At 40.9% G+C, this 26,731-nt stretch overlaps 1 protein-coding gene across 1 annotated transcript in view; it reads right to left on the reverse strand.

Annotated features, from left to right (window-relative positions):
- Positions 1 to 516: 516 nt before the first annotated feature.
- The window catches only part of cachd1 (cache domain containing 1), an 84,670-nt gene continuing 58,455 nt past the window's right edge, over positions 517 to 26,731 (reverse strand). Inside the window, exons 9-27 of the mRNA XM_010748876.3 lie at positions 24,605 to 24,892; positions 23,787 to 23,936; positions 20,894 to 21,017; positions 20,662 to 20,779; positions 18,341 to 18,509; positions 18,050 to 18,192; positions 16,987 to 17,168; positions 15,785 to 15,895; positions 14,254 to 14,376; positions 13,547 to 13,646; positions 13,298 to 13,414; positions 12,727 to 12,887; positions 12,242 to 12,328; positions 11,391 to 11,507; positions 10,881 to 11,032; positions 10,193 to 10,354; positions 9,389 to 9,466; positions 9,138 to 9,239; positions 517 to 4,497 (exon numbers count right to left, since the gene is read on the reverse strand). Coding sequence (XP_010747178.2) covers positions 4,253 to 4,497; positions 9,138 to 9,239; positions 9,389 to 9,466; positions 10,193 to 10,354; positions 10,881 to 11,032; positions 11,391 to 11,507; positions 12,242 to 12,328; positions 12,727 to 12,887; positions 13,298 to 13,414; positions 13,547 to 13,646; positions 14,254 to 14,376; positions 15,785 to 15,895; positions 16,987 to 17,168; positions 18,050 to 18,192; positions 18,341 to 18,509; positions 20,662 to 20,779; positions 20,894 to 21,017; positions 23,787 to 23,936; positions 24,605 to 24,892 — 2,729 coding nt within the window. The 3' untranslated portion in view covers positions 517 to 4,252. The remainder of the gene's footprint in view (positions 4,498 to 9,137; positions 9,240 to 9,388; positions 9,467 to 10,192; positions 10,355 to 10,880; positions 11,033 to 11,390; positions 11,508 to 12,241; positions 12,329 to 12,726; positions 12,888 to 13,297; positions 13,415 to 13,546; positions 13,647 to 14,253; positions 14,377 to 15,784; positions 15,896 to 16,986; positions 17,169 to 18,049; positions 18,193 to 18,340; positions 18,510 to 20,661; positions 20,780 to 20,893; positions 21,018 to 23,786; positions 23,937 to 24,604; positions 24,893 to 26,731) is intronic.

A 26,731-nucleotide genomic window follows, 5' to 3' on the forward strand; every position in this document is an offset into this window, starting at 1 on the left:
AAATAAAGCCAATTAGGGTTGCAATTCATAAACGCTCCATTACAAAGATGAATCCACAGCTGAGAGTTCAATGGTGTGAAAACCATTGACACTAATCTACAGATATATGGAGGGAAAAAAAGTCATGTGGTCAGAAGAGTGATCACGCGTCCACCCATGGTATAGTTGACCCCCACAGAGAGGAGATCGAGGGTTCTGCTGTGGATGTTGTGCTGTCAAGGGTAATTTACTGGTCCCCTTAGAGGGTAGTTTCAATGCAAATCAATACAACGTTGTTCTGAGAAAACACTTCTATCCTGATGGGAGGGGTCTCTACCAGTGGCCCCATCCATACTGCACGAAGGGGTCAGTGAATAATTTCAGGAGTATAAAATGATACATCATCATCAAAATTATCTTTTGAAAGAATACCTCTAGTAGAGTTTCATAGAAGCAAGCAAAGCTATTCTGGCAGCAATTTGTAGATTTACCCTCAAAAATGACAAAAGGGAGCAGTAATAGAAAAAAGGCAGACAGTTTAAGTGTAAAATGGACTTTATCACATTCACATTGCAATAAATCTCAATTTGATAACTTTATATGATACATGGGGTGAGGGGTGATGTACACGTTCCTTCAGTACATTAATTAATGCGATTCAGAGTGTTCTGTATACACACATATACTTGTTTACAACAGCTGGTAAATACTGTTTAAAGTTCTCCAGAAAAAAAAATGCTTTTCACAACAGAGAAAAAGAAATTGCCCCAGCGCACACACACACACATCAAAATATACACTCTAGATTGCATTTGAAAGATTGCCCTGAAATGCTACAAGACTGCTTCAATGTCAAACTGAACCAATGTTAAGTCTGATGTAAAGTGGAAAAAAAAGACATTTTTGAATTTTGACTTTTATTGGTGTGACTGCAGGTAAATAAATCTCCCAACATTAAAAAGTCTTGAGTGGAACATTTAACCCACTACAGATCCTACGAGTTCAACAGTAGTGCTTTAGACATTTTCTATCACGATTGTGTACTAAGATAATACTAGTATGTTTTAATCGCTCTGCTCTTTTAGAGGTATCAATTATCAGTTTTGCAGCTTTAAAAAAGGTCCAGTGTGTCAGATTTAGGGGGCTTTGCAGAATATGGCTGAAATGGAATATGCTTAACTATAGTTTCCATCAGCTTATAATCACCTAAAAAAGGAGTAATCGTTATGTTTTTATTACCTTAGAGTGAAAGTTTTATATTTGCAGACGCTGCAGGTTGACAGAGTCCGTCATGTTGAACCACAATGTCTCTGCAGTAGCCCAAGAACAGACAAACCAAACACTGGCTCTAGATGGGGCTTTTCGCCTTTTTCATGGCCACTGTAGTTTCACCTATTGCTAGGAAAGAGAGGGTGAGGCAAGGAGGTTGCAATCATCACCTGCACTGCTAGATGCTACTAAATCTTACACATTGGTCCTTTAAGTGTAATAAGCTCACATTGTGTGTGCATGTAAATATTCTACTAAAGTGACAAAACACACTAAGGTAACCGTATTTAGTGAATATGTCTGACAGTCTTAAGTAGCAACAGAACCAAAACACGGCTTACAGCAGCCCACTGTAAACCCTGAATCCACTACAGGGGTGTTGTTTTGGTCATTATTCACTTAAAGGTGTGGTACTGGTTCTTTTTCTTCTATTTTTGCAAGTCTAAATTAATTCATGGAGATAAGTTCTTAACATTTTGAAGACATGATAAAACTTTAAAAACTAGAAGTCTCTCAAACGTAAAAGTGTGTATTCATTTTTTCCAAGTACTGACTTCCATCCAATATGGACCTAAAGAAAAATAAATCTAAAAAAAAACAAACAAAAAACAAACAAACATCCAAGGCATCGGAAATATAATGAGACACCAAGAACAGACAATTCAAAATATCAACCCGAATATCTGAGCATCATTTGAAGCATACATCACGTCTTAGCAACATAAAAAAATATGGAGTGTACAGGACATTAATAGCTAGTTGTGATTCTGTATTTACACTTCATAATGAATCTCTGAAAAACAATAAACATTTCTGCACCCAGAAATAAAAATGGATGCCACATTGACGTGATTTGACCAGATGAACGATCAAACGCACGGAGCACAGACCAGGTCGAGCAACTCTTCATCAGAATAAAAATAAGTGGATTTCTCAATCATAATTATTTCACCTATAATTCTCTAATACTATCTTGAAAAAAATACATAATAATGCATTCAATGAAAATGTTCCAGGTGAATAATCATTCTTTCTTCACACACTCGCTCTCTCTCACAGACACTCACTCACACACACTCACACATTTTGTAGAAAAGACATTTTGAGTGGTTAACCACAGTGGTGCCGACAGATGGGTGTAACCTCTGTGCAGCAACAGCAGCATCTCTCCCTCATTCACTCCCTTTGACGAGACTCCATCTTGGGCATCTCTTGAAATTCGGTTTGCACCAAATCCAGCACACAACCTTAGCATACATACAGTATCAGCTTGGCCTCAGAGGCAAGGAGTTGTGTTAAAATGGGTCTTAGTCTCTGTGACTCTCTCAGGACCTCTGCAAGGGTCCCCAATTAAGCCTCACACACACACACCAAATCCCCAGCAGTGACTAAAGCCAGGAATGTTTTGCTGGTGTTCGTCTCTCTCTCTCTCTTCCCTCCTTCATCCCCAGGAGGCTGCCTCCATGTCCACAATGTTCTGCATTACCTTACAAGAACACAAAGACCTCAGTGATTCAAAAATGTGAGCGTATTATATATCAAAGGCAACTTCCTCCTCCAAACTGCACTGACACAGGATGTGATTAAGGCTCATCGTTTTCTGCTTTTTTTGGATTGATATTCACAGAACAATATCTGGAATTTCTTTTCTTTTTTTTTGAAAGGAGCAGATCTGATTCTGACTCAGATTCCTGCTCATCCAAAATCGTTCCTGCTTGAAGAAGACACTTTTCACCAAATCATATAGTAAAATGATCTCTGATGGAGGTGATAGCTTAGAATATTGCATCTGGTGATTGGAAATGCAGAGAAAAATGGAAGGAAAATGAGCTGTTGATTATGTACCGAGTCCATCAGTGTGATTAAAAAAAAAAAAATCCCACATTGCTTTGTTGCTATTCCTAAAATTCAAAATAAACACAAGCAGTCAGAGATTTTTAGTAAAATAATGAGCCCTAAACACGATGCATTAGTTACAGGAAGTGGGTCGGCATGTGTCACTTATCCCGGACTACTTTCTTGTTTGTGTTAGCGGCAGCTGCTTGCCTGAAAATCTACCTCTTTAATAAATAGTAGAAAAATAATCTTTTCTTTAAAGTGTTTCTTCCTATATTTATGCGAATCACTGAAGATTTTTTGTACTTTGAAGTTCGCAGACACTGTCCAAATATCTGCCCAAACCATGCTGTGTAAGGCCAGCAGTGACTGTCAGAGAAAACCAACTGTAGAGTGCGAATCTGCAGAACTGACGCGAGTAAAGCTGTAATAGAATCCATGATAAAATTCCACATCAGAGCCCGGTCTCTGCGGAAATACAGTCTTTTTACTCTGCATCTGAGACTTTTTCACAAGTGTAAGGAGTGCTCTGTTCCCCTCCTCTTCCCTACCTCAAGTGGGTTTAGTGGGGAAACCACCTGTGTGGAGGCTGGGATGGAGCCCTGGGGCGAAAGGAGTCCAATCAGCATCTAGATTAGTTAGTTAGCTTGAATATTCTCCAGTCCAATAGAGTGTTTAATGGCCTTCCACGTGGTAATGAAGACATCTGTCCTCCCTCAAGGCTTTTAGGTTCCAGTTGTGTCCTCTCCTCAATGAATGGGCTCAAACAGCATTTTTGTTTGCTCCCAAAGGTTGTTGTGTGCTCTTACAGAGTCCTGAATGCCAAAAGATCCTTCAGAAAATAAACATATATTCCAGGTCTGGTACTTTTCGGTGTGTAAAACTGTGTACACTTCCCAGATTTAGGACTAGGTTGAGATGGAGATGATGGCACTATGAGACCATGAGGCTAATACCCATATCAAGCTAAATATCCATTCATGGCAGAGGTCCCAGCAGCCCAGTGACTCTGTGGGTACGAGTCCAGCTGAGGCTTCTCTCTCCCTGCATCCATCCTGACAGTACCTACAGTGTGCCTTCTATTCAAGCACAAGCATTTTTTAAAAACAGTTTTTAATAAAAAAAAATTGTTCCATCGCTGGCAGGAGGACGAAGGCCGTGCCTAAGATCAGCACTCCGCGTCCACACTGTGCACGGTGACTGCAGCCTGCAGGTGGTGCGTGTGCAACGGGTGGTGGTGTGTATGCGTGTGCCGGTAGGGGTGGAACTTGTGGCTGAGCAATGCCGCCGTCTGAGGAGGCGTGTCCAGGTCGAGATCGTCGTCATGGTTACCGACGTCCACACCTGCCGAGAGCGGGTCGTTGTTTCCCGGCGGATTCTCGCTGTCCTCCTGCGGACTCATGGTGCTGTAGCCTGGAGACAAACAACATGCAGAGGTTTGTATTACTGGACTCTTAGAACTCTTTGACTCCAAAATAAATGACTGGTGATTCCCCAGCCAAAAGCTTTTCAGTTTGCACAGCCCTGGTTTCTAAAATGTTGATACAGCAATGGGAAATTAAACAGATATTTGTCTAATATGTGTGTCTGATAGAGCTAAAATCACTTCTTCTGACACTGCATTGGAGGTTAAAGCAGATGTAATGAACTTAACAGTTACTGTACATGTGTACCAATTTACTATAGCTGCCAAACATTGAAAAGAAATGGAAAGACACCATAAAGAAACTACTCAGCAAATGATGCCCTCCAGTCAAAGACATTGAACACAGAAACATCCATGTGAATACACAGTAATACACAATGTTTCTGAAAGCAGTACAAGCTCTTTGATGGCACACTGACAACTAAAAATCCCTACAGGGCTTTTTTGCGCCGTGTTTTCAGCTTTCCCATACAATTGGGGTGAAAAAAAGAAAAAGAAACATACATATCCACGTTTCTACACATCTTGCACATATGTCTAGCCTGAGGAGATGAAACATAAGCCAACATGGCAGTTGTAGGATACATTGGTAAGTGGAGCAATGTGAGGGCATTACTGCTGTCACAGAGCAAAGTGATCGCTGGGTCAGAGAATACGAAAATAACAGATTCAACAGAAGCATTTAATGATATTATAGTGATGAAGGAGAATTTAGAATGTATACGTGGCCAAACTTAAATCCATGTTTGTGATGATTGAGGTTACTAATCATGTAGGCTTCCAGCAGCTAATTTTCATGAAAACCTTGGGCCCTGGGTTTATTCCACACAACCCTTCATCGACTGAGTGGGTTTCATCACCTTCAGGGCTATGAAATCCATCTAAAACAAACGGTCTATCTGTAAGAAAAATATCTGGGATATTTTTCCCAGCTGATCTAGAAAAAAAAGGAAAAACATTTTCCTTAATTCCTTTAGTGCCATCTTTTTCCAATTCTGAAGTGACATTGTTTATTTTATTTATTTATCGCTGCATGATGGGACCCTCAATCTGTTATTACAGTTACAGCAAATACCATGTAAGCCTGAGTGCCTCGACTATTATATTTATAGAAAAGGAAATCGCTGCCATTTTGGACGACGAAACATTAAACCACCAGAGATGCGTGTGTGTGTCGGTGGGGTTCATATGTCTGTGTTATGTTGGGAGTGAATCGGTTGAGGTATGTGTGTATGTTTGTGTCAGATTTATCTCCCAACAGCCTTTTCTATCCTCCAAACATCTGATGGTTTAACATCAAACTCATCTCAACAGTTATTAGAGCACAGACAAAAAAGGAGTGTGACATAGGGAGGGTAAGACAAAATACAGATGTAGCCTGATGAGAAAGTATTTGGTCACAAAGCTTTAGACAGATGAGTGCACTAGAGGAAAAGTCAGGAGATCACTGCAACTCATGTTGATTGAGACAAACATTTCAGTCTGTATGTTGCTAGTATGGTTAAAAAAAGAGTAACAGCAAGCAACTTATTTGCTTTTCTCATGTCTTTCCGGCCATAATTAGTGGTTTATATCCTGGTATATACTGACATATGATAGGGGTTAACATATGTCCCACAATATCCTGTATGTCTCACTGAAGAGTCCTAAAATCCAGAGTCAAGCTGAGAAATTTCTGCCCCGATTCTCAGAAGATTAGTTGGGGCTTTGATACCGAAAGAAATATAGCTGACAAAGAAAAGAAGAGACAGAGGAATGAACAAGGAGGGGAAGTGACAAGGAGAGAAAAAGAGGGGGCAGAGAGAAGGAGAGGAAGGAAGGGATTAGAGGGAAAGAGAGGGATGGAGACTTCAAAGAAGTTCCAGACATGGAGGGTGCCAACTTCAGCACAGTTTATCCATCTTCCCCCCAAAGCAAGAGCCAAAATGTTAGGTATGTCTACAGCTAACTGTGACCTGTTGACAGTATGCAGCTGCACCAGGTGAGGACAGCAAATCCCTCTTAATGTCAAGAGATGTGGAGAGACAGCATGATCTACCATATTATTGGACCACAGAGACGCCAAAATCTTTTATATGATTAGACCTTTGAGATTTCTGAACACGTGGAGACTTTTCTCTTAACAGCTGGAGACGAGACAAGTCTAAATCCTGGAAATAAATCCTGGGCAGTTAAAAGTCTGTGACAAACTGAAAGGCGTGTTGACTAATAGGTCTGTATTTAAAGGAATAGTTTGACAACACACTTCACCTTCTTGCTAAGAGCCAGAAGAAAGGTTCAATACCAGTCTTTTACTTGTGTAAAGTGTACGACCAACAGCCAACTATCTTAGCTTAGCATAAAGACTAGACACAAGCTCTGTCCAAAGATAAAACCTCAACAAATAACACAATACACTGTATTTTGTTTGTTTAATACTAAAAAAAAGTTTGCGTTTTACACTGAGACAGCATTTCTTGCCCAGAGAGCAATAGCTACTCTAATGTAGGATACAGACATAATAGCATGTTCCAAAATGTTCAAATGAATTGCTTTACCATATCTAATATGTAGTAAATGATCTCTTTAGGGTCTAAAGAGAGGGCCACAATCCAAAAAGCATACAATATTCAATATTAAATATTTTCACTATATTTTTTTTCAAAATTTGATTTCAAGATTAACTGACTGGAAGTATGTGACGACATTTTAAAAAGCTTTTTGAAAGGCTAAAAGATGAAAGATGGAAATAATTATACTCTTTTGTAATAATATCTGCCTCTTCCTCTCTCTAGGTATCTATTATATAGCACAGAGCAGTTGTGTAAACATAAACTGTATAATGTAAGGGCGTGTGGCTTAAAGCTGGTGATTATATGTACGGATGCAGTATGTACAGTATCTATTATTAAATGAGTACTTCTATCCATTTCCTGAAAGCTAACATTGCAGCTCAAACCAGCTCTGCCAAACAGAACACTGTATGTGTGCGTCTCTCACTTTATATATTTGATGCTCTGATCTGCATGTAGCTCTGTGTGTGTGTGTGTGTGTGTGTGTGTGTGTGTGTGTTTCACCATACCCTTCAGCAGTATGAGTGAGTGGATTGTGGTAGGAGGGCACCTTTGACCAAGCAGAGAGGAGCAGCAACTTTGAAGCGTTGACTTAGTAATACATTTGTTTTAATCCCTAACGTGCAAACACCCCCTCGTTCCATTATATCAAACTCATCTTCCTCTCCGTCCCTGTCCTCTTGCCCTTGAATTTCACGCTCATTTCCCGTCTTTCATCACTTTTGCATCTCTACATCTTTCCACTTGTGCATTTTTTTTGTTCAAATCCCCACTTTAGGACTTCCTGTCCAATTATCTAGGTGTTATGTCTTCACAAATGATGTTCCAGATAAAAACCTTTCATTTGATTTTTCCTGCTCAAAACATTACCAGAAAAATGAGTCATATCATATAATTTCTTTGACATTTAGAATCATCTGTATTTTAAAAATGTTATGCAGTACAGAGGAAGTGCAGAGAACATCACAGTCACTACATCTCCTTATCCTCTCTGATTTAATCAGTTATACTACATGTGCATGCGTGTCTTTGTCTCACATTAGCCCACTCTCTTCTCTTCATCCTTGTTTTCTCTGTCATCATCAGTTATGCAACTAGTATTTGAAACACTCATTGCCAGAAAGCGGAGTGATGCCATATGTAGGTGGTAAGAGCCCGTGTGGGTGAAAACTGTCCATCCACGCTCATCGAGTGTCAGACTTACAAGTTCTACAAACGGTTACAGTGAACATGAGCAACTCTCCCAGAGCTAGAGATGAGAGAAAACAAGGTTGTGAGCTGTGATATAATGAAAAGAACAAGCCAGAAGCTGAAACGCTGCCAAAGATCTGAGAGCTAACTGTGGGTTTGCGATCGCGCTGTAGCATTCATTTAAAAAAACATGATTCCTACGGCCTGAATATGATTTTGAGGATATAAACTTTCTTGTTCTGTTGCTTCCCTTAGTCTGGGTAAATGTGGCAGCAGGTTAAGCACAGTAACCCAGGCTTTTCCCACATCTTCCAGTAATGTCCTGGGACTACCAGGGTCTCCTTCCCAGGTGGAAAGCTAGGAAAGTCTCCAAGATCCCCCTAAATACCCAAGCTCCCTGTCTGTAACAATGAGCCCAGAAGACCTGTAACTCTTTTACATTTACATTATCATTTTAAATATGCAGTTAAGTAGCTATGCTTATGCTGCCTGAGGCGAAACATTCATCAGAACTTGTGTTGTTATCATCATTTCATGGAGTGCAGGATGTGCCTGTTTTATAACCGATGAATGATTCATTTTCGAGAGCACAGATTATTTTAAACTGTTGTTGTGTAAGAATGACATGACAGGGAGGCAAATATTAGTCAGTTGTTTTCAACTGTGCAACCACTACTGAGGAGTAGGAATTATATAAATAGTTTTGCTTTACACAGCATATGCAACATTTCATATGCAACCTACTCAATTCCTGTTTCCATCTGTACCGATGCATGATATAATACAGTGTACACAAATAATAGTTTTTTGTCAACTTCTCCGCCTCTGTTAATCTATACATAGACATATGAGAGATTATTATTATTATTATTATTAAGTCTTACCATGGTCACTCTCTGTCCCAGACCGTCCCCAGTACCTCCGTCTCCGTTCAGGAGTGTGTGTGTGCCGTTCAATCACAGCCGCAATGAATCGAGTGTTGCTGACTGAAAGAAGAGAACACACAGTTCGACACAAAGGAGCTGTTAAGCATTCGAATATCTGAACACTGTCACAGTAGTTACTTAATCATAGGTATTTAAATACTCTCTTATAGTATAACATTGTTCATAATAAGACATCAAACAATACGTACTGATTCCTCTGTCCTCATGGCTGTCTTCATCCCTCTCATCTCTTTCGTTGTCCAGGTTGGACATTCTCACTGACATTTCTGAAGCAGCACAGAGGTAAAGGGAATGAGAAAAATGCCACAATGAGATAGATGCTGCTATTCAAATATGTGAAGTATGTAAAGATAGATAGTTTGAAATTTATTTGATATCTGTGGTAGCCCCAAGTAATAACCTGTGTACATGGGATAATAATTTTTAGGTATTTATTATCTGTATAAAGAGAGATGGGGAAGGGGGTCTCCAAGTTACGTAAGTTTTCTAAGTACAACAACAAGCAAGTCCAAGCTGCAAGAGACTGAATGTGCCCAACGAACACACACACACACACACACACACACACACACACAGACGGAGCAGTGTGTAGCAAATTTATGAGCCAATTCCTCAGCCTAATGCTATGCAATAACGTAACGTCACAGTCTTCGCCATCTATTCCAAGTTGTTTACCAAACTATCAGACCGAAAGTGGACTCAAGACTTTTAATGAGGTTGTAATCTTGTTTGATGTTTTCGTCAATACTGCTGAGTAATTACACAAATCATGCTGCAGCATGTGGTGCTAATGTCAGCTGTTTAACTGCAGTAGTAATTGTTGCTCTTCTAGTTTACCACAGGCCGAACAATGGCCTAAAAAGATACAGACCAATCCACAAATGCAGATCAAAAATTACTAATGAATAATAAATTAATCATTTCAATATCACTGATTTATAAGTTGTACGAATGTGTGTATTTGTGAGACAGAGCACATCCATCAGTCCTACCCTGTGCTGCCAGAGGTGACATATGCTGGTGTGAGCGCCTGTGGATCTGGTGTCTGTATGCATACACAGCCAGCACCAGCACCATGATGCATCCCATAATACCCCCGGCGACTGGACCCACGGGGGCGCTCTTGATCATGTTCAGAGACGCCACTTCCTCATCTGTGAAGGAAAGAGAGAGGACAAGAGGAGAGGAAAGGATGGGCATCCTTTGTTTAAAATACGAAGGATTTCAGTTGGCTCATGAAGTGACAACACGCCAATATAACAACAGCTCGGGCTCAGATCCTAACTCGTGCTGAGACAGAGACATCTTCTGCTTCATTTCTATTCTCTCATCAGTGAGAAATGCCAAAAAATAAACTATTTAACTTCAGGCAGATGGCCAACAAAGATAAACAACCAAGTCAATTTAAAATACTGGTCATCCATGATCTATGAAAGTAACTTTCTGTGGCGTCAGAGACTCTGGAAATAATTGCACTTTAATCTTCTGTTTGTTTCTTGTTTGTTGACTTACCCTGCTGCCTGATATGGTACACTATGGTGCATTTATAGAAAACATTGCATAACTGTGGGACACGACTCAGCCACTTTGTACCATAATGATGCAGCTAATGATCTGGCTGGTATATTTCTTTTGAGCGTGTGCCTCAGTGAAGTTTGATTTGTATCCACATTTACTCACCCAGTAGTCCCAGGCCGTCCGCATAGGGACTCTTGGCACCGACAATGCCACCAAAACACTCCTTCTGCAGGGCACAGTACGGCTTGTCGAGATGAGTCTTACCATCACTGTCCACCATGCACCACTCACAGTCCAGCACGCCGAAACAGTCACTGTAACAGGGCGCAGAATACAAAGATCATTACGCCAAAGATCAGAGAGGTTTTTTTAGAAATGGGCCAAGTGGTAAATAATTTTTCAGAAGAAAAAAAAAAGGATAGTCTTTCTGTCAAATTATCAACACTAATTACTAAATATGGTCAAAAGCAAAAGTGAACACATTAGGAAGGATCCCCATCAAACATCCCGTATGTCACCACTAGGTGGCACTGTGTCACTGATGAGCACCAATAACATTCTCATGGTTTGCCATATAACTTCATTGTAAATACACTCTATACCTCAGGACAGATTCATGTGTGTGTCATATGTGTGTTTATGTTTTCATCAGTTTATTGTTGGAGTGTATACCTGCTGGTGTATCTCTGGCTACAACGAGTGTTGATACACTGGGGCAAGGTGTCATGCAGAGCGGGATCAATCACATTCAGACTGACTGGTTCCTGATGCACCTCACAGCTAGGGTTCCTGTTAATCACACACACACACACACAAACAATCAAAATGGCGAAGGTTTACTGAACATATTCTTGGACAAAATCCCTCCAAATTCTAAAATGAAACATGATCACATTTGCAAATACAGTAAATTCAACCTAAAAAGAAATCAAAGCACGAGTCGCCCAAAGATTGTCTTCATCGTGTTGGTTTATGCAAAGCAGCTCAAAAAGGACAAACTGCTCGACACAAAACACAGAGGAAAATCTGACAGTGAAGAATGATAATTGCACGTCTTCCTGAAATAAAGAAGGAATTGGCATTTGAAACATTGATGTGCTGTCAGAGGCTGCTGATGGTTGATGAAAGGAGATGGATGAAACAAGAGAGCGAGAGATGTGAGAGACACATGAGGACAGAGAAGACAAGAGACAAACGGAGAGAGAGGAAGAGGGACGCCCACAAACATTTGCAAAGCTCTAGTTTGGTTGCATTCATGATTCAGGTAAACATGTACGTAACTGTCATTCTATAGGCCTACCATTCATCATTATTATTATGTGCATTAGTAGTATGAGATATGACTACACTTCACACATTAAGCTACAGTCTCTAACAGTCTAACAGAAAAGGGGACCATGCATCGTTTTTCTATGAGCCTATTCCCTTAACTATTCCCCCATCATTTTACACAGTATAATATAAAATGTAGAATTTGTGAATATGAATGTAATGCAGTGTCATCAGACATGTTTTGCACTGACCTGTTTTCAGCATTGGTTAGGTTGCCGGTACACTCGTTCACCTCCAGGGGGCACTCACATGGACACTCACATTCATTCTGTTCCATTCTGAAAAACACGAGAGAAACATGAGAGTGAGGAACATTCTGATCATTAGTTCATCGTCATGAGCTCCATTTCATTTGGGTTGGACAAGTAATAACTATAGCTTAACTTATATTATTATAGTGTAGTGTTTACATTATGGATATATAAAAGTGTACGCAAATTTTTTAGGTTCTTTGTTTTTTTTCACCCATTAAAGAGGTTACATGCCGTTTTGGTGAGCTTTAAATTGAAATGGTCTCTTTTCCTGCTTTGTTGCAACTCACTTTCTTTCTTTACTTCTTTGACATAAGTGACAGAAACAGTTGGTGTAGCCCAGCCTTTTAAACCACGGTTAATAGTGAAATTGTGTGTGTGTGTGTGTGTGTGTGTGTGTGTGTGTGTGTGTGAGAAGGACAGACCTGTGGCAGTTGAGACAGAGCCGGTCCACAGTGCTGCAGGCACAGAACGCCAGAGAGTCACACGTCTCGTTGACGATACCAGCAAAGGCGTTGGTGCCGGGGATTCGGGTCAGACGGTACTTTGAACAATGGCTACCATGAACCAGGTTGGTTAGATCCCCCTAAAAGAGAAACACATCGTTAATATCCCTGTTGGGTATGAAACTCTTTTAAAGAACTTTATGTCCTATGCATAAAAAGAAAATAAGAGAAAAGGTTTGAACTCTAAAATCCTTGGAATAAAATAATATGACATGCTGAAAATGATCTACCTTAATAACTTTAAAGCTGAGACCTTAAACTGGGATAATATCATCATTTACAACACAAACCACACTGCAGTATAGAGCGAAATAAGAATTCAAGGTTGCAATACTCAGGCATACCACAAGATAGCAGTGTTATACTATCACATAGTCACATAGTGCTTAGAAAGGAGTGTGTTTGGGTCTGCTTCTGAGTACGACTGCAAGACTGTGTGTTCCCATGTAGTCATCCATGCATGCAGTTATCAGCTGTTATTCTAACTCACCATTATGCTTGTGTTGAACTTGTAGAAGCGTTGCACGGTGCGATCACTGAAGCTGTTACACAGGTTTTTCTTGACAAAGTTGGGATGGTTCAGGATGTCATTAGCCACAAGCGGCTCCTGCCACCACACAGAGAGGATGATGACAAGTTGCGAAATGAAAGAAAAATAAACATGAAACGGAGGAGGACAGACGGAAGCTTACTGTGCTACATGAAGTTGTGATTTTTACATGAGTCCGTAGACCTTTACCTTATGTGTGATGTGCTGTTGCTCTGCAGGGGCGTGACCTTTGGGGTCAATGAGAGTCGGGTGAGCAACCAGGTACCCTCTGTCCTCCATTATGAAGCACCTACAATGTACATACACAAATATATGTAAAGACTGCAGACACAGTGACTGTTCTTTGATGACAGAATATATTTAAACTTTAATCATTTCACTTTTTTTGTGCTTAATTCAACTTCAACCTGCATAATACTGAGCTCCATTATACTTCCCTCCCTCCTTAAACATTTTGCCAAATACTGCTCCTCTGTGCCCAACACTCCCTTTGAGCTAATCCCTGTTTTCTATGGCTCCTGAACATCAACAGAGAAAGCATGAAGAAAGTGGAGATAGACAGAGAGGGGAGAAAGAGTGGACTTGGATTGAAAAAAGGAGGAGACATAAAAGCTGGCAAAGGTATGTAGGACTGAGGCAGCAGCAATGTCACATCTCCAGCAGGAATGCCGTGATAATCAGCTTATCTCTTCTTCCCTCTTTCTTTCTTTTTTCTGCTCCATCTCTCTGCAAGCTTCATTCTTGCTCAGTAAAACAGAAGTTTGACCACCCTCCGAATGAATTCATGGTAAAAGGCAAAAGAAGAAATAGAAAAAGAAAAAAAGAAAGAAGGAATGATTTGCATGAAGAAGATTTAGAAAAAAGCAGATAAGTCATCCCAACTATCCTCTTCATACCTGATCTTGTTGCCTTTGTCCTGGTTGCAGATGGGCAGCAGGTCCAGAAGGACCTTATAGAAGTAGCGTAGGGTGAAGTCTATACCCATCACTGCGATGGCGTAACCAGGGGCCATCTGAGAGCTAAAGAGAGAAGACACAGACAAACATCAGAACAGATCTTTTCTTCTTTTCTTTTTAAAATTGAGGAAAAAGTTTATCTGTCAAGTCGATTGCTGTGATTGGTTGTTAAGCTGTATGAAGTATTTATCTTGATGATAACATAAATATTTAGCAAAACTAGCCAAAAAACCTACACACGCACACAAACTTAAAACCTGTGTTTACGCAGGAAACAGACTGTGCATTGTTATACTCACTGAGCCAGTCATCAACACACTAATCCTGACTTATCAAAACACACTGATGCCAAATGTTTATACTGTACGTTTGAATGGACTGTGGTAAACAGTTCCTATTGTACTCCTGCACACAGAGTTGTGGCACTGTAAAAGTTGCATTTTAAGCTCACAGAACTCCAAAAATAAACCCTTAAATCTCAGTTACAGACTCGCTAAAGCGACTTCTTTAAAAGTTGGCCGAAGCACAAGTTTGTAACACTTAAGCACAAGGAGGTTGTTGAGTACAGTGGCTTGCTCAAGGGCACTTTGGAAGAGATACTTGAAGATAACAGTGGCTGACCATTTGGTTAAGGGATATTCTGTCAATCACTACACAGCCCTGAAGCAAAGAAAAAAAAGGGTCAATGGTTTCCTTTAGCCTCCTTCAGATGATCTCCTCTCTTCAGAGACAATGTCTTCTCCTGAGAGCCTGAATAGTCTTAGAAATGTCTTGACTCAACAAGAGTGAATCTGTTGATGAAGAATATCTGCAGGGAGCTGATCATTTTTATTGCCAAGGTATAAAGCTTCATATAAATGTGTCAGTCATGAAATGCTGAAACCTGAAAGACCTATTGTTCTGGCCATGTGGGGGAACAACATGACATGATCACCTTTTAAGTTGATATGGCAACTTCCATATTTACACATCCCAGCACAAACACTTCTGGTGCTGAGAAGCTAGTGGATAGCTAAACATGTTCATGACATACATTATTTCTTTATAGTCCAAGATTCCCTTGTGCCACTTAAAAACATTATCTCTGAACCACATTCAAGAAATGTGTCTCCTGGTGTGTTAACTTCTTGTTTTACTTTTCCGATAAAACCACTGGAATGTAAATATGTGCCTCAGAAGATAAAGTCAGTGAAGTGGCTCGGTGATGTCATTATCTATCCAAGTTTGCTTTAACGAACATCAGCCACTGTAAACTACTGGTCACATGAGAGTCTATAGCAGCAAAACTCCTGTGTACTGAACTGAGCAACAGTGGGTGAGTGAGTTATGAGATTATGTTAATTTCACTTTCACAAGTAATTTTATTAAGCAGATCATTATTTAGCCGAATGACTTGACTTGATTACCTCTCAGATTAAAATTACAATATGAGAGCAGAGGGTTTTACCGTTGTAAAAATACACCATCTTACCTGGAGGCATGGATGGTGTGGCTGATGGTGACAACGTAGCCTGCCCCGCCCACATCGAGGTACGGTCCCGTGAAGGTGATGAGGCCTGGGTTAGCCACAGCATGCTGATACCTACACAACACATCACACAGACAGAGGGTTATTATTATTATTATTATGATTTAATTTTTTCCTGGCTAAAAAATATATCTTTTAAGATGTTTTTACAGGTTTTATCCATCCATTAGTGGATAATGGATGGATGGATTTTATCTATAGTGAATGTACCAACACAAAGCTGTTAGCTTTTTAAGGTTTACACTTATTAATATGTTTATTTTATCATTCTTCTGCACCTAACATATGTTTGTATGTCTGTATCCACAACCTGTATATGCACATTATCTGGTTTATTTCTCTCTGTTAGAGCTGCAACCATTAGTTGATTCATCAATTAGTTGGCATAAAGTAGGCAATAAATTATTTTGATTCATTTATTTAAGAAAAAACATTTCTCAGCTGTGAATATTTTCTGCTTTGTTTAGTCCTTTGAGAGCAAACTGAATATCGCTGGGCATTTGAGGATATCACATTGAGCCTACACCAAACAACTATCAATTCATTCTAATTGATTCTAAGAAATATTGAGTATATAATTAGTAATTAATCAAGAAAATGAACATAACAGTACACAATTGTTTCAATAAAGGAGTAAAAAAAAAATGTAAAACTGACATTTGTAAAACATACTCATGGACTGAACTGTAAAAAGTTCTATGAATGTAATCTTTAAAAAGGGAAATCACAGACAAGCTTGGTGCAGTCATGAAGCTCTACACAATGTGCTGATAATCATCCTAACTAGGAGAAACAAACAAAACTTTGCAGAATAATATGACTAAGAACTTAAATCTCTCAATAGAATATTACTTTAATTTAACTTCACAAAAAAGTGAGAAAGAATGTTTTGCATTCCATTATTTGACAACTCATTAAACTCAGCTTTTCATGAGAAAATCTTAATTCAACTCAGTAATGGGTGGTGACCATTCCAAGCACAAACAACAACGCCTGCAGTTTTGCTTTGATTTTCTTTTAACTCCTACCTACCCAACACTATCTCATGCCTCCTCTTGCTCTCCCAAAACACATGTACACACACACACACACACACACACACACACACACACACACACACACACAGCCATCAAAGTAAGCCTCACCATTGTCTGCGGGTCGGGTCGAAGGCTTTGTCCATCAGTGATCCAGGGTAAATCCGGAGCACCCCACTGGGCGTTGCTATGTAACGGCGCACAATGTAGCAGTTGAGGCTACTCATTTCCATTAGTGTCATCCACTCATCCGTGACGTGACTGGTCGCCATAACCTCGTTCCTGACAGAGGACTGCAGAGGGGAGAGGAGGAAGGGATGCAGGGAGACACAAGAGAGGAGAGGGAAGGTGAAGTTGAAAAGAGGTAGTGAAGGAAGGAGGAGGTAAACACGGAGGGGAGAAAAAGTTGAGGATGGAGTAGAAAAGTAAGGCTTAATCAGGTGTTGGCCTGAAATGAAAGTTGGCAAAAGCTTTTGCCAAGTTTGCCTCCAGTCAACCCTCAAACAAAATACTCCAGTTCAAACACACCTTGATATGAAATGATTACACTGAATTGCTGCTAAAGATAGTGACACTTTTTTTTTTTTACAACCTGCTGTGCATGTTTAATCAAAAAATTACAAATAGCAGGGCTCTGAGAACCAGCATTGAGGAATAAATGCGACTCTAAAGCCCTGAAAAACACCCTGAAAATTCACATCTTTAGTGCCATTTTCAGAGAAGCCTCAAAGTTTGAAAGGGGTGATGAGGTTACTGGAGGGGGGCTTTAAGACTAGCCTGGGAATCAGAGCTGGGACTGGGGCTTAGAGTTCAAACTCTAACCCCCTACTCCCCTCAAGACAGGAATGCACACAGGCTGCCAGAACCACATGGGGGTTTGTCCCCTTCTTAAAGATGCAGAGCTTCATTTAAAATCTGTGATTTTTAACTGGAAGGTGAGCAGCCTCAAGCAAGATATTGTCAGAATTAGCATTCAAGTTGCATTTAACAAGCACTTCTAAACACTTTAACTATCTTGGGACCCGTTAAAATATGAATATTCGTGTACATGTCTGTACCTGACTGCAGAGCTGGCGACACGCCACGTGTTTGTCAGGTAAACAACATTAACCCTGCGTGTGCCTACAGGCTGGTCTCAGCCTTCAGTTCCATGTGTGTTCTCATGCCCGCATACCTTCAGGCCTGGGTTGGCTATAAGCCTGGTGTTATCACTCAGGTAGGCAGTGTAGTGCTCCACCATGCGCTTTGTTTCTGGCTGACTGAGGTGCTCATAGGGAGAGGAGAAACTACCGGCTGCCAACATCACTGTGGGGGACTCTGAGAAAAGAGACAGAAAAGGACAGTTAGAGATGCTAATCAAATTTTTTTAGAGCTGACTATGGATAAAAATAAAGTTTGTAGATTCATTTATTACTCCAGGTTATTATATGTTAGTGCAGAGCTGTGGATTTGGTGCTTTTCTCACCAACTGTGGCAAGCTGTTTGAAGTGCAGGCAGGAGCTGGGCTGACCCAGCAGGTCTAAACGATGGTATAGTAGCTTGGAGCTGGGAGCTGTGTTCAGGTTCTTCAGCTGCTTAACTGGGATCTCTGGCTGCACGTACACGATGCACAGGATGAACGACGTGTCCTGGACCTAGAAGACAAGGCAGGAGTGTAGAACAAGGCAGATCATATTCAGTGTTTTTGTTAGCAGCAACTATTTTCAGCCACGGATTAACCTCTCCCACTCCATGGGGACACCAACATTCTTGGCTGCTAAAACTGTTTTTCAGAGACTGTAGCAGGCCTAAGGCATTTATTGGTACAAACCGTATCATGCTATCTTGTCGGGAAAAAGCTAAATTATATTCCAAAGTTAAATTTTAGTGAGGGAAAACCTCTGCAGCAGTCTGATATTGAACCAAAATATTGGAGGAAATGCTAAACTTATTTCAAATTCTAGTGATGATAAACTTTTTATTCAAAATGTTTTGATAATGAGATATGGTGGAGATTCCTCCACATACCACTCGAGGGAGGTCACGTACCACCAATGGTGCATATACTGTTTGAGAACTAGAGGTCTAGGATAATCACAGCCTGATGAAACTTCACAACCACAAACTAGAGACCGAGGGCATTCAGAGGATATATGACTTTCCAGGGTATGGTGACAATAGGGGGTTTTTGAGCAAACAGAAGTGCTCCCCATCCAATCCAATAATGTTCTAACCGTTATACACTTACTCACAAATTTTCAATATCAGAATAAACGCCTAAACAAAACACAATGTTTATTATTCACTGACTGACTATAAAAACTTCTACATCTCAAATTAATCTACGGTCCAGCTTTCAGGACATGTATGTGGTGTGTACTGTTGGCCCCTATCTCCCACTGAAGATCCTCTGACCCCCTCTTAAATAAGACAAAAATGGGTCTATGGCAGGAAGGAGAGGAAAGCATTAATACATATTCGGTGCTCTAGTGAGTATTTCCAGCAGCAGATGCCCATGCTCATTGTAATGAAGTCACCCAATGCAACAGTGTGGCTCCTTGATGTGTTTTTAAAAGGTTTTGAAACATGAACCATGAACGATGGAGCTCTATGCCATTGAAGAATAAACTGTATCAGGCTGTGCCTGCCAATACTTAGGATACTAGGGCTCAATTTATTATTTTTCATGAAATGCTGCAGAATGGGAAGAGGGCGGCTAAGAAAGATAAACACACACACAAGTGCACACGCACACGCACAAACCCCTATCAGCTCTCTTGTTCAGTGTTAGTGTTTCATGAGCTGCAGGCAGCTTCCAGAGAAGATAAATGAGTCTGGCTCAATAGCTGCTTTCACACCACTGATTCTAAATGAACCATGCAGGACTGGTCTGGTCCAAAAAGATCTTTATTGCTTAATCATGCAAAGTGTCAAACAGCTTTCAGAAAGACCCAGGAGCTTATCATGACACCTTTTTGTCTTAACAAGCACAAAAATGAACAATCTGATAAACAGATCAAGGAGCCCCTTGGTGTTATTTGGATCCACAAAAAGGCATGGTGTGGGAAATGATACACTCCTTAGTTCGATTTTCTTTCTAGCAATTTACCACTTTTCATTTTAAAAAAAGTCAGCTGCCAAATTCATGGCAAAGGTGACGTGATTGAAGTCTAGAGCCTGGGTGGAAAAAAACAAAATGTCAAAAGCTTTTAAAACAGGCAAAAAGTGAAATGCCTGAATTAAGTGTGATATTTTTGCTCCTGCCAAGAATCTAAATGTCAGAAAGCAAAAAGACTCAATATGGTGTGATGTTATTGCTGTTCTGTTGCCATTTGTTCCTAAAACATGACACTTCTGGGCCTGAGAGGAAAAGCAGATTCGAGGGGCAGACAGTTTCTGGGTGTGGGAGCGCTTGGTTTTTATTTCACTGACTAATTTAAGGTGGTGGAGGTTTGGTGGAGACATAAAGGCTGGGAGTACGAATCTCTATCCTGTTTTTAGACAGCGGTACAGTAATGATAAAGAGCTGAAGACAGAAATGGAAGAGATGGAGAGAAAGTTTATGATAGCTCTCCCACCACGACAATGGCTCACTGGACCAAACCCAGAGCTCATCAACTGTCTCGGCTCTGACTGTGCAAATCCTTCTTCTGCTTTAAATATCTGATCCTTTTGCTGTGTGTGTATTTAAGACTGGATCAAACTTCATTTGTTATTTCTCTGTCTACAAGTTTAACATAGTGATCAAAGGGTTAGAGGTTTAAACTAGGCTGAAGGCTGACTGTGAAAGTTTATAAAGACACCTACCAGTTTCCAGGCGTAGCTGACGTTGTATGCATCTTTGCTATTGTCTCTGAGTCGGTTGGTGTGCCAGGACAGAGAGGAGTTAACTGGCACAGTGATGACCTGACTGCCCAGAGGGAGGCTGCAAGAAACACACAGCATTAAACAATGCAAAATACACATAATATATGCTGTGACTGGAAGAAATCTGGTTTTCAATGATGAACATGTTTAAATGTTCTCTATCCTTTCTCACCTGAGGATGTTCTGTCGGGCAGCATGGAATCCTGGGATATTCTCGTAGTGGATGATGTCAGTGTGCAGGGGAGGCTCTGTCATCAGGTAGGGCCGTGTCAGTGACGGATGCATCAGGGTGTATCCTGAAAAGTCAAACAGTGTTAGTAAGTGCTCATAACAAAACAACATACACAGAGCAAAACTCGATCTGAATGTAACATTAAAACAACTATAAGCGACCGTTTTTATTCCATAAAGTCTTTTAAATCAACATTTTATAAAGTAATAGAACATACAGGTGCCATCGGTTTGTCTTGTAGTGTCCACACAAGTAAGATGCAGTCATTAACAGGCATGAAATGCAACAAGGAATCAGCACCATAACCTCGGCTGGGGCTGTACGGAGCTGGCATCTTCTCCCTGTGTCTGTGTGGGTTCTCTCTACTCTGGCTTCCTCCCACAGTCCAAAGACATGCAGGTTAATTGGTGACTGTAAATTGCCTTTAGGCGTGAATGTGAGCGTAAATGGTTGTTTGTCTTTATGAACTGGCGACTTGTCCAGTGTGTAACCCCACCTCCCAACGCCATGGTTCGGCTCCAGCACTTCGCAGCCTTGATGAGGATAAGGCAGTTACAGAAAATGTATAGATATGGGTTCGTTTAAATGCCACTTTATGTCTTCGTCGACCAGTTCTGGCAGCTTGCTTCCATAAATTAACTGAATGTGCAAAAAAACTGCTCCAAACAAAGTTAGCCAAACAACAAGTCTAGCCAAGGTACGACCACCTCTTTATCAACCTATTTTTAGCAAAAGCCAAAAGCACGAAGGAAAGAAAATATATTTCAAAGTTAGGAAAACACAAACCTCCTGTCTGCTGATAGTTTGCAGTGTAGAATGACTAATTTGTGGCTGTTTGTCTCACTGGATACATTAAGTTTCTGCTTGTAGTCTCGTAAAAAAACAAAACATCTGAGGGTGGTTGGCATCATACTTCTTATCATACTTATTTTAATGCTGCTCTCTATCCAAAATCTTAAATTCCAGTGAGAGAGTCAACAACATCTAAAGAAGCTCGGTATCAAACAGTACTCCGGTGGTGCAAAGGAGTGTAGTGCTGTGATAAACACAGCTCTTAACAGCAGCAGTGATCATTTGGGGAGAGGCAAAAAGAAGGATACATCATCTGTTTTGGAAGAAACAAACAAGCCAAATCATGTGTATTTTTTTTTTCTTACACTGAGAAGGTGTTCCAGGTCCGGAAGCCTCTTGTTAGTGGCATATTTATTTAATCATATTTACCTACACTCTAATTGGCAGCAGGCAATTTGAATGCCAGCTAATAACTTTAATGGGACTCATTTGTCAATATTTTCAGAGTTGCTGCACTAATATGCACAGAGCAGTAATAAGCTATAATTTGATGGCATATTTATTAGAATAACAAACATTTCAGAGGGTACAAAAAGAGACTCATTGACCACCAAGGAGCAAAACACGCACAGCTGCAAAAATTCACCTGCAATAATAAAGACGAACACTTCTTTAAACCATCCAGGTGAGTAGATGTCTGTGTGTCCATGTTTTGCTCCACTATACTTCACCTCTCCTCCGTCCCACCCTCCAAAATATTTCCTCTCTCCTCTTCACGTCATGCAACCTTTCATTTCAACCTCATCTTGTTCCAGCTTGTTACAATCATCACCTCTTGCCTCATATTAGCATGGCACTGCCTTCCCAAAACATACATAAATCAAGTTTGATTATTACGGTGTTTGTTGCCAGTCATGTTAGATATACCTGCCCTCCCTGCTGTGTACTTTTCAACTTTTAAGTCTAGTTTAATTTCCCTTTAGGCTTTATTTTTCCCCAAAAGGCTTGACACTCTCCTCTGTGTTGGGACTTGGTAGCGATGGATACAGTGAGCTTTCAGAAGCGAGACAGATCTGAACGACAGCTGGGGCACATATGAGCCAGGAGATACTCTCCCCTCATCTGCATACGTGAATGTGAGAACCTGTAAGTACTGTCTTATTAGGTTGGCAGGAGGATAAGCAATACCAATAGCACATTGCTACCAATCTGTAGCTGCAGTGCCCTCTAGCAATTCCCCGTCCATTAATGTAACTGCTTTCCAGGCCTGTGGAGCACAACTTACCTGCTGTACAACACTAGTGGTTAAAGTCAAGACCCCCTCAGCTGAGGCCAAAACAAACCAAAACCGGACATGAGCTCTACCGCCCTGCGCCGTGGCAACGCACTGAGGCATGGCTCAACAGAGAATGAAATGCCAAAGAAGTGCCAGTGCTACCAAGAAGACGTCAATTAGGTCTAATAAGGGATAATGGCCATGGAGGAAGTTGAGACAGACAAAATAAAGTGTAATTCCACTTGTATATGAAACAAGAACTCCAAAATACACTTTCTTCCGACCATTCTGAGTGTTTCTCTAAGGCCGTGACTAATAAAGATTGATACCCTGAGTACGCACAGGAATGTTTTGTAGACCACTGGAGTGTGTTGAACCTGCAGGTCATAGCATGATTTTTCCTGATTGTTGCTTGTTTTGTTTCTGGCTTAGAAATCTAAGAAAGAGGCAACGAGTGCCTGATTTGTTCCGCTGGGTTGTTGTCTTCCCCAGCAGACGTTTTATTACTATACATGGAGAAAAGTTTATTGAGAGACCAGGCTGTCGTGATTTAAAGCCTTATTTGGCTGTACACCTGCAAACACTGTTCATGCGGCTGACCACGAGCCGGAAAAGGCACCATTTCCTGCACTGCGGTAGACAGCTCTGCTAATTCTTCTGTGATGAAAAATGAGGAGCGAGCATGTGTGAGGAAACTCAGGAGCCCAACAAAAATAGTTGCACTGAGTCGTTCGCTACCACCTCGCCTGTCTGGACGTGACTCACCTTTGTTGTCAATGAGGAATGTGTATGAGGCCAGTGAGTCTTGGTAGTAGGTGACATCCTCCAAGATGTAGGCCAGGTTCACATCCACCCCGACCACGCCCAGGAGCAGGTTTCCAAAATAACACGGTCGGCTCACGGTCATAATAAAGCCTGGGGAAAGAAGAACAAGAATTCTGTTCAGCGTTCAGTTCATGCAACATCTCGGGTTTTCTGAGCTCGTGTCATTGATCTCTGTGCAGAATACACATTCATCTGTCCTATCTGGCTTCAGTAAAAGTGTTTATTGAAGGAATACTTTGATATTTTGGGATATATGCTTAATTACATACTTGCAGAGAATGAAATGAGGAGATCAGTACAAACATAGTCATATTATCTACAGCTAGCAGGCAATTAGCTTAGCATAAAGCAGTCCAAACGTAAAGAAATCAGCCTACCAGTACATTCAAAGCTCATTAATTATAATGTTTTTCCTTGTTTACTTTGTCTCCCCTGGAAAATCACTGGCCCAGGCAAAACAATGTCCCAGCATGTAGCCACAACTTGTTAGTTTTACTACTCATTGCTCCCTGCTTCTAGTCTTCGTGCTAAACTGAGCTAATTGTCTGCTGGTTCTGGTTTGTATTATGCTTCTATGAGAGTGGTGTCGATCCTCTCATCTAAATCTTGGCAAGAAAGTGAAGCAAGTATTTCCTGAGCCAATCTTTGAGTTCCATTTTATTCAATTGATCTGAACGTGTTTGGGGTCAGAACCTTTGCTGTTTGAGCCAAACATCCAAATGTAACTTTATATTTGTCCAGCACACTAAACCACTTACCATCTCCCATGGGGTCAGCGTATGGCAGGCTGAAGCGGGCCAGGTCGATCATGCGATTGGGCAGATTAATGTAGAATCGGCCCACTGTCGTCTCCAGGTTGCTCAGCTGGTTTAGTACCATCATGCTTCCCTTCACCACCGGCATCATGGAAGCTCCTGCTGATCCAGACGCCACCGCCGCCACAGAGGAGCGGTCTCGGTCGTATATTCGGTCGACGCCGTATTTCACCGAATTCTGCTCCGCAAGATCCCGCAAGAAAGCCAGCTCTTTCAGGCCTGTTACTCCCTCTGAAGGAGGAGGAAATGGGACAAAGAATGAGTTTAGGATATGGAGAGGGCGGATGATGGAATTTGTTTGATTTAATCAAGGAGGGATATATTAACAACAAATCCAGCCAACTGACGGCATGGCTAAAGGCCTATTGAACAGGGTAACTGTGCAAATGAAAAGGGATGGGAGTGGTTGAACGGAGGTAAAAGAGTAAACAGCTCATGACTCAAATTCCTATTATAAAAGGCAACCCACTGTGCTCTTTCCCCTAGAGCTGTAAAAAACAATTCCTTCAAGGAGCTGGAAAAAGAAGAAATCTGCCACCTAACAGGCTGAATTCATCAAGAATCTTGGGAGATGAGAGATGTATTTAACCTCATGTAGTTCACGTAGTTAAGCTGCAAGACGCTCGCGTTTGACTGCATCATTAATCAAAGTACATACGACACATTGCCACACAGATTTCTCAGACTTTCTTGGCATTGCCAGCAGAGATATTTCATACATGCAGGCCCTGACATGTGATCCTGCGTCATGATCTCTAAGCTTTAGCCGTACAATCCCATACATCAGCCAAACACAGTTGTCAACTGCGAAGCTCAGAGATCACAACATGAATAAATCCTTCATCACTTTAAAGAAAATATGCAGCTGAGACATTAATGCACAGTTCAGACTCCATCTTTCCAAACCTCATAAGGTCATTAGAGGAGAATGGATAACCCTGGCTCTGCAGCTGTCACCTGGAACATTTGGCATCCCACAACCTTTTGGGAAGGATAGAGCACAGAATGTCTGCCAGTATCCAATCATTGACTGGATTAAAACTGAATCCCTTTTTAATGCCAAGGCCCTGCTCTGCTGATCATCATGCTGGGCGACTGATGGGAGGCAATGTCGTCATGGGTGGCAATGTCAAACCAACACAAAGGAGAAACTTTGCTGACAGCACAGATTCCTGTTCACTTTGATTTATGAGGAAGTATCGATTTCTTTTCTTCTTTGTGGGATGTGTGACGATCCTGGAAAATCTACCTCTTAAAAAGACACTCTGAGAAGTTTTCATGCAAATAAACACAGTTAGTGTTTCTCACTAAAATGTACCATATGTGTCTTTGAAGGATGATTTTTAATATGTTCCTGCATTGTGGTGGCTGGGAACCCGGGAACATTTCCCAGCAGGACACTGAGATTTTGAGAGTTATTTGTGAGGATATAGAGGAGATAAAGGCAGGTATGTAAAAAATATCTAGTTCGAATTCTAGTTGGAGCCTAAGCTATATCCTGAATTACACTGGACTGCACTCATGGTCATATACAACTCAATCTACGGAGCAGACAGTCACTCTGTCTGATTTATCTTGACCTTGTTTTTTTTTTTAACAAAGTGGAACTGGGCAGCTTGAGTTCTTATCAGCCCAGCTGCTCTGTGTGGACAGCCAAGGAAACAGAGAGTTGAACCTCCCTTAGGTTTGACAATGATCGCAGAGTGACACAGAACCATTTGAACACGAAAATACAGCAGGCAATTTCCTTCATGACAACCCCTGATTAAGATCCATGATTACACCAGCTACTATTATTCTTCTCCCTCAGCTTTTACTGTGTACAAACAGATATAAACAAGACATGAACATGGCTGCAATAGCACCACTAGTGATCAACAAGGTGTTGATACAGGTTAGTGAATCAAAAAGAAATGTAATCCAATGCAACTGTCTGCGTTAAAATATCTATGATGAATGGGCCTACAACCAGATCACATCAATACAATCACAACATGTTGAAACATTTTGTCGATAAGTTGATTGCAAGAAAGTTTTAAACTGAATAAACATCCGATGAATCATGATGAT

The sequence above is a fragment of the Larimichthys crocea genome, chromosome XVII, assembly GCF_000972845.2.
Source record: "Larimichthys crocea isolate SSNF chromosome XVII, L_crocea_2.0, whole genome shotgun sequence".
Classification (NCBI taxonomy): Eukaryota; Metazoa; Chordata; class Actinopteri; family Sciaenidae; genus Larimichthys; species Larimichthys crocea.